Genomic DNA, 15,044 nt, shown 5'->3' with positions numbered 1-15,044 from the left:
CTGCACCGCTCCCATATCGATGGAGGACTTGAAAATTGTGGCCAGAGCCTTCGCTATCTTCACCCTTACTTCTCTCACAGCCTAGAATGTATCCCATCCAGATCGGGTGACTTCTGTACTTTAGCTGCCAACCTTTTGAGTACCTTCTCTGTAGCTATTTTTTTTTATTCTATACAATTTTTCTACTACCTCCACCTTCACTATGTCATTGGCGGCATCCTTTTCTTTAGTGACGACAAATGCAAAGTGCGCTCTGCCGCCACAAGAGCTCCTTTTGGTCCCTAATCAGTCCCACCCTTCCTTTGATTGTCCTCTTACTATTTATATGCTTCGACAAGACTTTGGCGTTCCTTTTTATGTTACCCGCAAATCTATTCTCATACACTCTCTTCGACCTGCTTACTTCCTTTTTCAGTTCTCCCCTGTACGGTTTATATTCAGCTCGTTTCGCTACTGTATTGAGTCTGACATTTATCAGAAGCCTCCTTATTCGGTTTCATCTTTAGTCAAGCAGAAAGCTCGAGCTTTGGATCCCCTTCCTTCCCCCTCGTGGATGTGTGTCGAGTCTGTACCAGAACTACCTCCTCTTTGAAGGCCGCCCATTGCTCATTTACTGTTTTACGTGTCAATCTTTTATTCCGATCCAACAGATCCTCTTTCAACTTACTGAAATTTGCCCTCTTCAGTCGAGTATTTTCATGTCTGATTGTTCCTGGTTACTTTCCATCTAAACCTAATGATATCATCACGGTTTCCCAAATGCTCCCTCACTGAAACATGCTCCACTTGACCCACTTTACTCCCCGGAATCAGATCCAGCACTGCTTCCTTCCTCTTTGGGCTGGAAATATGCCATCAAGAAAGTTCTCTTGTACATATTTCTGGAATCCCTACCCCTCCTCGTCATTTACACTGTTATTGTTCCAATCTATATTAGGATGTTTGTCGTCTCCCATTATCGCTACTCTATCGTTATTGTATCTTTCTGAAATTTGCCTGCAAATTTGCACCCGATCGCCTTCCCACAATGCGGTGGCCTATAGTATCTACCCAGCAGCGTAATAGCTCCTCTATTATTCCATAATTCTAAACAGATTGTGTCTTTTGAACCCGCAAGTAGATGATCCCTTTCCAGTACTGTAACAGTATCTTTGATCAATACCGTCATCCCCCCTCCTTTTATCACACTTAAATACTTGTTAGTCAAAATAATAAGTTCCCAATCCTCCCCTTGTTTGAGCCAGATCTCCATTATTGCCACTATATCATCATCCCATATGGCAATTTGTGCCTGCAGCTCACCAACCTATTTACCACGCGGAGTATATTTACACACATGCACTCCAAACCCATCCTAGTCTGCATTCCCCCATCTGATCCCACCTATTTCTGAACTACTCTTTCTTCTACTGCTGTTTGTCTCTCCCAGTCCTCTGTGCACCTTGTTTCTCCTCTCTAATGCTTCATCCTGATGCCCCTCCCCCAACTTTAGACATAAACAGCCAAAAATAAATGTCAAATGACCAACAGGATCCACCTACCCGAGCACTAAACCATCAGACACAGAAATCCCTCAGAACAATTGTCCCCTGTAAAGTAATTGCTGGCTGTTCACATGTCCTCATCGATAGCTGTTTGTCTATGTCACCTTTCAGTTTAGAAAGACGAGGAATTCTAGGTTCTCCAAAACCAAACAAGTTCCCTATTCAGCCAAGACGTACCAAACCCCACTATCCAGAACAAAGCTTGATCAGCACCTCATCTACTGGCCTAACATTGAAGATAGGAGCAGGAGTAGGCCATTCGGCCCCTCAAGCCTGCCCCGCCATTTAATGAGATCATGGCTGATCATCCAAATTCAGTACCCTGTCCCTGCTTTCTCCCCATATCCCTTGATCCCTTTAGCCTCAAGAAATATATCTAACTCCTTCTTGAATATATTTAATGAATTGGCTTCAACTGCCTTCTGTGGTAGAGAATTCCACAGGTTCACCACTCTCTGGGTGAAGAAATTCCTCCTCATCTCTGTCCTAAATGGCTTACCCCTTATCCTTAGACTGTGACCCCTGGTTCTGGACTCCCCGCCATCGGGAACATCCTTCCTGCATCTAGTCTGTCTAGTTCTGTTAGAATTTTATAAGTTTCAATGAGATCCCCTCTCAATCTTCTAAACTCCAGCGAATATAAGCCCAATCGACCCAATCTCTCCTCATAAGTCATTCCTGCCATCCCAGGTATCAGTCTGGTGAATTTTCGCTGCACTCCCTCCATGGCAAGAACATCCTTCCTGAGATAAGGCAACCAAAACTGCAGTCAACACTCAAGGTGTGGTCTCACCAAGGCCCTGCACAACTGCAGCAAGACATCCTTGCTCCTGTACTCGAATCCTCTCGCTATGAAGGCCAACATACCATTTGCCTTCTTAACCGCCTGCTGCGCCTGCATGCTTACCTTCAACGACTGGTGCACTCGGTCATCCAAGTCTCGTTGTACTTCCCCTTCTCCCAATATATTGCCGTTCAGATTGGCCTCAACTGCCTTTTGTGCTATCTGCCTTCCTGTTTTTGCCACCAAAGTGGATAACCTCGCATTTATCCACATTATACTGCATCTGCCAATTCACCCAACCTGTCCAAATCATCCTGGAGTTTCTTGGCATCCTCCTCACAGCACACACGCCCGCCCAGCTTTGTGTCGTCTGCAAACTTGGAGATATTACATCCAGTTTCCTCGCCTAGATCATTAATATATATTGTGATGAATAGCTGGGGTCCTAGCACCTGGGCTCTAAACGTTCACATCCTCCACCACCGGCGCACCGTGGCTGCAGTGCGTCCTATCTTCAGGATGCACTGCAACAAGTCGACAAGGTTTCTTTGGCAACACCTCCCAAACCCGCGACCACCACCACCAAGAAGGACAAGAGCAGCAGATGCAATCACCTCCAAATCACGATACCATCCTGACTTGGACATGTATCGCCATTGCTTCATCGTCGCTGGGTCAAAATCATAGAACCCCCCCCCTAACAGCATTGTGGGTGAACCTTCACCACACGGACTGCAGCGGTTCAAGGTAGCAGCGGCTCACCACCACCTTCGAGGGCAATTAGGGATGGGCAATTAATGCCAGCCTGGCCAGGGATGCCCACATCCAGAAAATGAATTTTTTAAAAGAATTGATTGAAATTGCACATTTCTAGTGTACAAAGCACAAACTAAATAATAATCTTTTAAAGAACAGAAGTCCCAGTCTCAACTGCGACAGTTCTTTACACTTTTAGAAAATGTCTTCTAAAACAACCAAAGGAATTATAAAATCAGTTAACAGTAACAATTGCAACGATGACACTTACTGTAGTCATGATTTTTCGGTTCATGAGCACTTGAAGCTATCCCCCCTTTCAGCTGCACCTGTCAAAAACCAAGGTTACACATGGTGATGCAGTTACTGAAACAAAAAGGGTGATCTTTAACAATAATGCACAATTTATGATCAATACATTTTCCTGAAACAACATTTTGTGAAAGGAGTTGAGCTCAAGTAGTGAGGTATTGTGCTTAAATGCCATACGGAATAAAATATTGCAAACAGCATGGTAGAACGCTCCTGTGCAGCGCCTTGGGACGCTTTACTATGTTAAAGGTGCTATGTAAATGCAAGCTGTTGTTGTATTAATTAGCTTCTTTTTTTTTTTTTTAAAAAGCTTCATGGCTGCTCTAACCTCTATTCAAGGACCCCTGGCTTGTGACACGTCCTCTTTACTCCTTGCAGGAACCCAGTTAACCTGTGCATATTCATTTTTAAATATTTTCCACCACTGGGAGAGCGACCACTTTGAGCAGGTGGTTGAGAACACAACAAAGAAAGACTTGCATTTATTTAGCGCCTTTCACGACCACCGGACAACCCAAAGCGCTTTACAGACAATGAAGTAGTTATAAGTGTAGTCACTGATGTACCCAAAGAGCTGTGGATGCTCAGTCGTTGAGTATATTCAAGACAGATGTCGATAAATTTTGGGAGCTAAGGGAATTAAGGGATATGGGGATAGTGCAGGAAGGTGGCGTTCAGGTAGATTAGCCATGATCTTGTTGAATGGGAAGGCAGGCTTGAAGGGTCAAATGGCCGACTCCAGCTCCTATTTCTTATGTTCTTATGTAATGTAGGAAACGCAGCAGCCAATTTGCACACAGCAAGCTCCCACAAACAGCAATGCGATAATGACCAGATAATCTAATAGTGATGTTTGAGGGATAAATATCGACCAGAGCACAGGGATAACTCCCCTTCTCTTCTTCAAAATAGTGCCATGGGATATTTTATGTCCACCTGAGAGAGCAGACGGGGTCTCGGTTTAACGCCTCATCTGAAAGACGGTACCGCTGACAGTGCAACACTCCCTCAGCACTGCACTGGAGTGTCAGCCTGGATTTTTGTGCTCAAGTATCAGGAGTGGGACTTGAACCCACAGGGGTGAGAGTGCTGCCCACTGAGCCACAGCTGACACCAAGAAGCAAGATCTGAGGGATTAGTTATTGTTCACTGGGGGGAATAGGGCAGTATGCGGCAACAGTAAGAAAAGCTAACCGGATCTTAGGAAGCATAGAGAGGAACAGAGCACAAATCCCAGATCTAATTGAACTAGTGCTTTGCACAGACTCAATCACACCTGGAGCACTGGGTACAATTCTGGTCACCATACTACAGCAATGATGCCCAGACACCGGAGGCAACACAGGAAAAGACAGTCAAACTGACAGCTTGTTTAAACCATCTGAGCTACAAGACGATGACTAATTGGTATTATAAATTAAATGGTCAAGGACAGGGAGCCTGGAATTGCCTCATTTTAAGGCGGCTCAGGAGGGATATTATTCAAGAATTTTCAACAAATACATATCTGACCTTCACCTCTAAGGAGTGTCAGTTGGAGATTTTATGTAACCAAGAAAGGGAATGGAATATGAAAATGTCATGCAGGACTGTCTCAAAACAGCCTTTAATAATGCAGACACACATGAAACTACAATAAATTTTCAAGTCGTCCAAGTCAAAGTGATACAGAAATACATACCAAGATTTGTTCCCTCGAGCCTTGGCAAAACAATGAACTGTTCACATTCCAGTAGGCACAAAGGCAATCTAAGCGGACAAGCTGAAGAACAAACAAATACCATTATTCCCCGCAATGGAAATAACTTGAATTTAAAATCCAGCTAACAAATTGAGCTGTTACCTAATCACATTTCAAGCACTCAATACTGAAACCACAACACAAAAAGTGAGACTCAGTTTACATACATACACAAAAGCAAACTCTCTTTATTTTTGTATAAAAATGTTGGCACTAGCATTAGTCCAGTACACTTCGCAAGTACCTCTGCATTCGCACCATCCCCATTCCCAAAGACAGTGACCCAAACTAATGTACACTTCATAGAATAAAAAATTGCAGCAGAGGCCGCCGCCATTTGGCCCACTGTGGTCTGTGCCATTATAAAGTCTTGAGCTGAAGCTATCTACAGTAATTTAATCCCATTTTTCTGCACTTTCCTCATTATATTTTCAAATATCTATCCAATTCCATTCCAAATTGTATTATAGTTTCTACACAACAAGCATCTATGGTAAAACATTCCATGCTTTACTTAGCCTCTGTGGGGGGGAAAACTTCCAACTTTCCCTTCATTTTTAGTGATCATCTTGAGCCTATGCTCTACTTATTAGCAATTCACCAACTCGTAGAAACAGCCTTTCATTATTACTCTCCCAAAACCTTGCATAATTTTGAAGTCAGTATCAGATCTCGCTTAACCTACTCTGTCCCAGTGAGAAAACTCACAGTTCTGAGAGCCTTTCGTCATAACTAAATCCTCTCATTTTAGTGACACTTCACTGTACACTTTCTGTGGCTCTCGTATCCTTCCTATAATGGGGTGCCGAGAACGGCATGCAATACTCCAACTATGGCCTGAACAAGTCAGTGTACAAATTCAATATCACTGCCTCGCTTTTATATCGAAGTATAAAACCCAGAATCATTTGCCTTTTTAAAGCCTTTTCTATCTGCGCTCCCACCTTTAAAGATCTATGGGGGCAAAATTGGGGATCGTCCCGTTTGGGGCGCAAACTTTTGAAATTTTGAAAATTTAGCAGCAGGCACCAAGGATTCTGAACCTCTACTAAAACGTGCGTTAGCGCTCCAGGAAGAAAGTGGGGCGCTAAATCAAGCGCTAATGACCTCAGTGGGGCACTACCAGCAGAGCGCTAATGAATTTCAGGTGCAATGTATTCAGCAATGATCCTTCACACTGGTTCCTTCCAGCTCTTAAAGGGGAGGTTGCATCATTGAGCAAATGCTCATTTTCAGCATTGCTGGCCGTGACCTGCGAGCAAGTGAATCCCCTGATGGCTCTGGCTGTTCCCACTCCCAGGGACAGGGCTCGTCGGTTCACAGACGTGACATTGGTGGATGGAGTGGAGCGAAGGAGGGCAATGCTGTTCCCAGCCACTGGAAGGAGGCCATCGCCTCAAGTGTTCAGAGCGGGTCGAGGGCGTCCTGCAAGGCCATCTGTAGTCTCTGGCACCGACACTCAGCAGCCTTCCACCAGCCCTGCTGTAGCCACTGGGGAGACACTACGTAGGAGCACTAGATTGGGAAAGGGGACTGTGAAGAGGGGAGGCAAGGGTTTGCACAAGGGGGATTAGTCAATATTGTTGTTGTATGTATGTGGTTAATGGTTTTTGATAAATGGATTACTGGAGTGTTGCAGATTTGGTGCGGTGTCTCAGTTCAGTTCTGGGGTGTGTATGGAATCACAAAGTGATGGAATGATGGCGATGTGCTCAGCAACCGGAACGAGGACTCAAATTCACTGGAAACAAAGTCTGATGAGGCGGTCACAGACCGACCTTGCAGAACGCCGATTGAGTGGATGCCTCCTCCGTCGCTGCTGTTCGTCCTCCTGCTCTTCCTCCAGTGGTGCGGCTAAGCCTGGTGGCAATGGCATCGCCCTCATAATGGTCAAGTTGTGCAGCATGCAGCAGACGTCGACGGCGAAGAAATGTGACACCCGCTCAGCAGATTACTGGAGGGCTCCTCCTGAGCGGTCAAGACAGCGGAACCATTGCTCAAGCACTCTGATGGTCTGCTCAATGATGTTTCTGGTGGCAGCATGGCTCTCATTGAGTGTTGGGTTGCGGAGGGGAGTCATGAGCCAGGTGGAGAGTGGATAGCCCTCGTCTCCCAGCAGCCAGCCGCAAGCTTCATGTGGTGGCTGGAACAGATCTGGCACAGGATGAAGGCATCGTGGCTGCTGCCAGGATAGCGGGCATTGGCGGTCAGGATTCGCCATGTGTGGTTGCACACCAACTGCACATTAAGTGAGTGGTAGCCTTTGCAGTTCCGAAATACCTCAGGATTGTTGAGATGCCTGTAAAGCGACGTGGGTGCAGTCAATGCCACCCTACTCCATGGGGAAGCCCGCTATCCTGGCAAAGCCACATGTACGCTCGCATTGCTTCGCTCTGGTCACGGAGAAGGAAATGTAGTCCCTTCTCCTTCTGTACAGAGCATCTATGACCAGGCGGATGGCGAATGGACGGCAAACTAGGAGATGTCACCTGTCACACAAGGGAATGATCCGCTGGCAGAGAAATTGAGGGCAACGGTGACCTTGACTGCCACTGAGAGTGGTCCTGATCAAGGTCTGGCTGCAGGAGGTGGCAGAGCTCTGTGACCACGTCCTTGCTGAAGCGGAGCCTTCTAACACACTGCTCCTCAGTGAAATTCATGTAGGAGAACTGCTGCTGGAATAGCCTGGGTGGGCAAGGCCTCCTGTTGAGAGCCCTGTTGGCCCTCCTACCGCTGGCAACATTTTGCACTCTTTCTCTGTGCCTCAGTTGCCTCCGACATTGACGTTGAAGGGTGAGGCCCAGTGCCAGTGCAGCCCACATGAAAGGATACAAATATTGCACTTTCAAATCTCCCCTCAATGAAACTCAGTAATCTTTATGTGCCAGAACACTCATTGAAATGAAAAACGCACAAAATCGGTCAAAAGACCTCTTTGCCCATGTGAAATTAACAACGCAGCACTGTTGACCGACGAAAACGACACCGGAAGTGGACGCCTTTAAATAGCGCTCCTCCAGGGGATATCCGACTGAAAGCCGCCTCCTCTACCCGTCATTAACGGCAGGGGCACGAGGGGGAATTTTCTATCTGGGGCGCTGCGCACAGCAATGATGTCATGATCTCCGGGTGCAGGAGATTGGGACGCAACATCTTCCCGCCGCCGCAAAACTCCCACCGAATTTAGCGGGAGGCATTGATATCACCGCGCTCGGTCGCAAGCCCATTTGCACCCCATTAGCGCCCCCCCCCACCCCCCCCAATGGAGGCGCAAAGGATCCCAATTTCTAGCCCAATGTCTCTGCACCCCGCGATCTCTCTTCCTCCACTCAGATAAGAATCTTACCATTGAGGTGTGCTTCCTTTCACATCTCTTTACACTGAGCGGCATCTGCTACTTATTTGCCCACTCTACCAGCCCGAGTCATTTGTCATTTTCCGCATCCTTCTGGACACTTAGGATGACCACTAATTTGATGTCATCAGCAAGCTTCAATAGAATTGACTGCAATTACATCCAAATAACTTGTATAAATGTAAAACAAGAGGTCCCAACACAACTCCAAGGCACACCAGACCCCGCCAATCTGAAACTGTCCCTATAATCTTAGCTTTCTGCTCGCTTGTCACCTCTGTATTGCCTTTAATACCAGGTGCCTTAATTTTCATAACAAGCCTCATTACACTATCACCAGGGGTACATATCCACAACAATCATAAAATTAGTCAAGCACAGTTTCATCAGGCTTTCTCATTTTAATGTGACCATCAAATACCTTGTAGATGATTTTTGCAGCGTCGCTCAGTATACACGGTGTCCAGTTTTCATCTGCTGTCTAGAAATAAAAATGTCTGGTAAATATAATAATCATTTCAAAGGTTATTTGCTCAGATATAGTGTAATGAACACAAGACAGAAATTTTAACTGCAGTACTGTGTGAAAGGATAAATTTCTAATGATGTTGTAAACAACACAGCTAATGTATAGATTTCCATTCGGGTTACACTGCTAATCATGCTTTGACCGATAATAAAAGAACGTTTTAGACTCATGGGGAATCAAGGGATATGGAGATCGGGCGGGAAAGTGGTGTTGAGGTCAAAGGTCAGCCATGGTCTCATTGAATGGCGGAGCAGGCTCGAGGGGCCGAATGGCCAACTCCTGCTCCTATTTCTTATGTTGGGCCAGAAATTCCAGGCCAGAAGCGCGAGTACGGTCGGGTTACTCACGCATCTGGCCGTTGGAAATGCCGGCGTTCAGCAGGAACAGCGCATGCGGGGAACGCCGGCATTTCCAGACCCGAGGTCTATTCACAGCGCGTGCGACTGCACAGGCAGCGCTTGCGCAGTGAACTTTGTAGATTTCACTGATGGATTCAGTGAGGGTAAGTCCCTAGAACTTGCACTTGAAAAAAGCAAGTGTAAAGTTGTTCATTGGCTGGGGAAGGAGATATATTTTATGGAGGAGCTTATTAGGTTTGGGAAAGGGAGGGAAGTTATTTTAAGAAATTTTAACTAAGTTTTAAACTTTAATTTTTTTTTTTTTTTTTAAACTGGTTTTCAGAACGGTAGGTAGAAGGAGCAATTGTGGCTGTGTGAATGGAATGTGAGAATGAGTTATGTATGTATGTCCACATATATTCCTTTACGTATATGTATGTATGTTTTATATTCCTTTACTAATGTGTATGAATGTATATTTTTAATTATGATTTTCCAATAAGTTACTTTCTCTGAAAGTCATAATTAAATAATACATTCATACACATAAGTAAAGGAATATATACATAACACGCAAAGGAATATATACAGACATACATACTTTCAGAAGCTCCACGATAAGAAATATCTTCCTCCGCAGCCTCTGGAGCAACTGTACCCATGCTTTTTTCATGTGTAAGTTGTAATGACTGGACCTCACTGAAAGCATTAATGAAAGCGGCGAATTATACTGCGCACGCGCTGCCTGTGCAGTCGCACGCGTTCTGCCTCTGAACCCCTTCGTTCAGAGGACAGGAAATGCCGGTTTTCCCCACATGCACTGTGCATGCTGAAAACCGGAATTTCATCCGGCCAGATGCGTAAGTACCCCGACCGTACTAGCGCATTTGGAAGGGAATTACTGGGCCAACATTTTACATGTCAATAAAATAAAAAATTTAACAATTGCACAACTTGCCCCCTCGCATCTGCGACTGAGGGTCCAAGGAGGTGCATTGCGCAAGAGGTCATCATCGTACGTATCCTCACACTGTTCCCTTTGGGGAACTGTATGAAGTGGTGGAAGGATTTATGGCCGTGATTAACGCTCATTCCGTGACCGTAACCATCTTTGAACCAGCCATTAGGGTGGTTAGTCCTATGGCGGGCGGGTTTTACGGGCTCCCACAACCCATCTGAGGGGGGGGGGGCCACCAACACCCACGGACGCAAGCATCCCGCTGGATGTCCACCCAGAATTTAAAGTTGGAGCTCCGACTCCACTTGCCGGGACTGTCTGGAGTGGGGTTCAAAACCCTACTCCTTCTGGCCCAGCGGCGGGGATGCTTACTGCTACACAAAAGGCCCACTCCGCACAAAAGGTGACACCCATACGTTTCCTGCGTCTTTTCCCTCCCCGTGACTGGAGCCCTATGCTACCATTTCACGTTGCTAATTGGATTGGGCCTTTGTCATAGCGGTAGGATCCCCGCCGCTGGACCAGATCAGGGTAGGGTTTCGAACCCCGCTCCAGACAGTCCCGGCAAGTGGAGTCGGAGCTCCGGCTCTAAATTCTGGGTTGACATCCAGTGGGATATTTGCGTCCGTGGGTGTGGGTGGCCCCCCCTCCTTGTATAGCTTGTGGGAGCCCGTAAAACCCTCCCGCCATAGGACTAACCGCCCTAATGGCTGGTTCAAAGATGGTTACGGTCACGGAATGAGCGTTAATCATGGCCATAAATCCTTCCACCACTTCATACAGTTCCCCAAAGGGAACAGTGTGAAGACACGTATGACGACGACATTGCTAAATAAATAAATGGAATTAAAAAAATTCTTTTAGGGCTTTTAAAAGTCTTTAAATTGCTTTAATTCTCTTTAAAACTACTTCAGATTACTCAAAATAATGTAAACATTTTAAGAAGTTTATAAAAGTTACCAAAATCTTCAAAAAACTTCCAAAAACCTATTTAAACTGCTGCTTTGCATGTAAAAATCCTTAGCAGCTTGACAGAAACATTGGGGGCGTGTCCAGTGAAACTGAGACCTCAAGGGGCGTGTCTCACTTACACTGCACGCTCCTGGCTTCGCGCTGGCTGCACTCCTGGGCGGCGTGACGTCATACGCTGCCCAGGAATGTGCTTTCTATTTCTGCAAGTTCAGGCGTCCCAGAAGCTGATCGGCACGAGCGCGGGGTAAGTGCAAATACGGGGCTTGCACGCGCTGCAAGCCCCGTTCTGGAATTTCTGGGCCGTTATGTTCAAGTCAGTTACTTTCAAGCAAGCAAGATTTTATCTTAAGTGAACAAACCAGCACACCATTTAGATTCTAACAGTTTGAAGTAAGTGGCTTAATTTGTTTCGGCCACATAAGACAAACTGCATTCACTCTCTTCCTCTATCCCATTACTAATTTATATTAAGAAATGAATGTATGGAACATTGGAAAATTGTTGGAGAAAATAGGTCCTCTAACCACCAGCATCATGTTCTATCCTGGAATTCCCTACCCAACACCATTGTGGGAATACCATCACCATAAGGACTATCAGTTCGGAGAAGGCCCACCACCACTGTATTAGGGCAACGAGGGATGGGCAATAAATATGGTCTCGTCAGCGTTGCCCATATCCAGAAATTAAAAACAAATGCTAGGTTAACATTTCGAGTACAGACTTTCATTCACCCTGGCCGACTGTGTATTGCCATCATTTTCTGGTTTTATTTTTGGCATATACAGAACAAGTCCTGATTTTTAAGCTATTTCATTTTCAATCTTTCATTTATGCACTAAAAGCAGCTTCTAAAAAGTGGAACTTTTCCACATATTGAGCGCCAAGTAGATAACGAGAGATTTCTTTGGCAGCTTTGGAGTCAGGTCCCAGTATTCAATGGCATCACTTTCACAACTCGGACTGGCCCCCACCCACCACAGGACAACTGCCCTGACCTTCCATTTGGTAACCATCGGATTTAGCTTATAGTAAAATTCAGCTAAAATTTTGAATGGATTTTATTTGTGCATATGTCAACACACAACATAGGCGTAGTTGGAAATTGTGTGCTTGACAAGAGGATTCCAAATGAAGGCAATTGCTGTTCAACGAGGCATTTCCCCACCTCATAGATGGAGCCTATCAGGTGTTGACAGCATTGGAAATACATTGAAAAAAAAAACCAAAAAATGAAGCTTATTTATTTTCAACAGATGAAATTTGTAATGTTGATATTCATAACTGAAAGAGAATCATCACATTTATTTCAAGCAAGTATGAAATTGCGTATTTCAGGTTTAAAAGAAGATGCAATATGTTGCACCTTAGCAACTAATCACAGAAAGCTGCTGGTCAAGTACTAGTGAAAGCCTATTATTAACTTAGCTAATTAAATAATGTATTCTATGATGACATTTAAAGTTCTTTTATATATAATTTCAGCCAGGTGTAGAAAGCAATATGGTATTATAACTTGTTGACAAAAGGCTGCTAAAAGTCACTCAACCCTGCATCTGTAATATATCGACATTGACACACAGCACTCAGAGATTACCAAATCAAATTACCAGTCGTCAACTACCCCAGAAAAGTGGCTAAACTCTCCAAGAGGCAAACAGAGTTACGCCGATTGTGTCAAACGTAGTTTCAGGTTCGCATCAACAAAATCTCCAGCGTAACTATGATGCAAAGTAACACAACATCAAATGTTGGCAAACGCCTGCCTGCAGAAACAGGAACCAAAACCACCGGGAGCGAGGTCGTGTTCCTTGGCACTGCAAACAGGCACGTTGCCTTGTTTATACTCCAGTGCTGCTGCTGGCACAGCGGTTAAAATACAGATCATCTTCACCACGGTCAAACAAATCTATACAGTTACAAATGCAAAATACTGCAGATGCTGGTAATCTGAAATAAAAACAGAAAATGCTGGAAATACTCAGGTCAGCGAAGGGTCGTCGCCCTGAAACGTTGACTCTTGTTTCTCTCCCCACAGATGCTGCCCTGACCTGCTGAGTATTTCCAGCATTGTCTGAATCTATACAGTTAGCTGTCCTTTCACGTTGCATTCAATTAATGAAGTCACTCCTCGTGGAACTGGTTCCTGAATATGCGGGTGCCCCCAGGTCTGTGGAACCCATTGTGGGGCAGCTTCCAGCACACCAGCAGTAATAAATCAGCGGCCGAAAGGACAAGCTGTTATTTTCAATCATTTCTCTCAAGGCCTTTCTTGTACATGTGGACAAGCTGAACTCTTGGCCAGGCTGCAGCCAGAAACACTGGGAAGTGCCATCCATGGCTGCTCTTCACACTTCTCTGGAGCCTCTGCCATGTCTGTATGTGGTTGGTGAGGGGGGCGGACGGGGGCGGTCTCTTGCATCAGAAGCAACAGTGTTACGGCCAACATTGGGGTCTTCAGTGTCAGGTGTCAGCTGTGGCTCAGTGAATAACGCTCTCAACCTCCGAGTCAGAAGATTGTGGGTTCAAGCCACACTCGAGATTTAAGCCCATAATCGAAGCTGGCACCCCAGTGCGGTACTGAGGGAGTGCTACACTGCCAGAGATGCCGTCTTTCAGATGAGATGTTAAACCTAGGCCCCAGCTGCCCATAAAGACCCCATGGCACTATTCCGAATATAGCACCTTTTATGTCCTCAGGACTTCCCGAAGAGCTTTACAGCCAATAAAGTACTTTTGAAGTGTAGTCAGTGTTGTAAAGTAGAAAACGCGGCAACCAATTTGCGCACAGCCAGCTCCCACAAACAACAATGTGATAACGACCAGATAATCTGTTTTTAGTGATGTTGGTTGAGGGATAAATATTGGCCAGGGCACTGGGGAGAACTCCCCTGCTCTTCAGAGTTGTGCCATGGGATCTTTTGCGTCCAGCCGAAGGGACGGATGGGGCCTTGGTTTAACGTCTCATCCAAAAGACAGTACCTCCGACATTGTAGCACTCCCTCAGCACTGCACTGGAGTGTCAGCCTAGATTATGTGCTGGAGTGGGACTTGAACCCACGATCTTCTGACTCAGGCAAAAGTGTTACGCAGTGAGCCACAGCTGACACAGCTAAATACACTGAAGAAACTGGCAGTGCTTCTAAAAAACACCTATTTTGTCTCCAATGACATTGTTCTCTTCAGGCTGAGTTTGTTGCAAACTAAAAATCTAACTGGGCTATAAGCAACTTATCAATTTTTTTTTCTTTTAATAGTGCCGTCATCTGTAGAGATTAGGTACATATTAACCTCCGCCCTGCTACGTGCAAATTCATTTACAGTAGCTACTGAAAAGATTTGCAGAAATGCAACTTCAAAAAAGCTTTAACCAAAATTTAAATTTTGAAAACCTTTTTTAAAAAAAAAAAAAATCTGAATCTTCTCAACATCCTCGGGCTGCATTTTCCTTTCCAGTAATTCTGATGACTATAGATCATCATTCTCATGTTAATCATACAATATTGACAACTAGACTGGATTATACTTATTATAAAGGCATATTATAGGAACAGCTTGTGCTTCTAAATATTTAAGAATAGCGATTTGTCAGATGTCTGCTTCTGCCCGGAGTTCTTTTGTTGCTTATTTAATCTGTTAAATGTGAATTTAATTCCTGGTCTACATTATTGCAAGGATTTTCTCCCTGCCATCTGGAGGTTTGTGGTTACTGATAATTAATAAATAAGCTCCAACTGCTAACAGGCAAATCTCCA

General features: G+C 45.1%; 1 protein-coding gene across 3 annotated transcripts in view; it reads right to left on the bottom strand.

Moving 5' to 3' along the window:
* The window catches only part of vps13c (vacuolar protein sorting 13 homolog C), a 339,126-nt gene that overhangs the window by 252,176 nt on the left and 71,906 nt on the right, over positions 1 to 15,044 (bottom strand). For all 3 annotated transcript variants that reach the window (XM_085972079.1, XM_085972080.1, XM_085972081.1), the window contains 3 exons: positions 8,914 to 8,973; positions 5,078 to 5,158; positions 3,356 to 3,413 (listed from right to left, as the gene is read on the bottom strand). In XM_085972079.1, the coding sequence (XP_085828205.1) occupies positions 3,356 to 3,413; positions 5,078 to 5,158; positions 8,914 to 8,973 (199 nt within the window). The remainder of the gene's footprint in view (positions 1 to 3,355; positions 3,414 to 5,077; positions 5,159 to 8,913; positions 8,974 to 15,044) is intronic.

Source organism: Somniosus microcephalus, chromosome 32 (assembly GCF_052327205.1).
Source record: "Somniosus microcephalus isolate GS21.2 chromosome 32, FLI_Smic_1.0, whole genome shotgun sequence".
In the NCBI taxonomy this organism is placed as follows: Eukaryota; Metazoa; Chordata; class Chondrichthyes; order Squaliformes; family Somniosidae; genus Somniosus; species Somniosus microcephalus.
The sequence above is the reverse complement of the archived record's forward strand: the minus strand, read 5'-3'. Positions and strand labels throughout refer to the sequence as shown.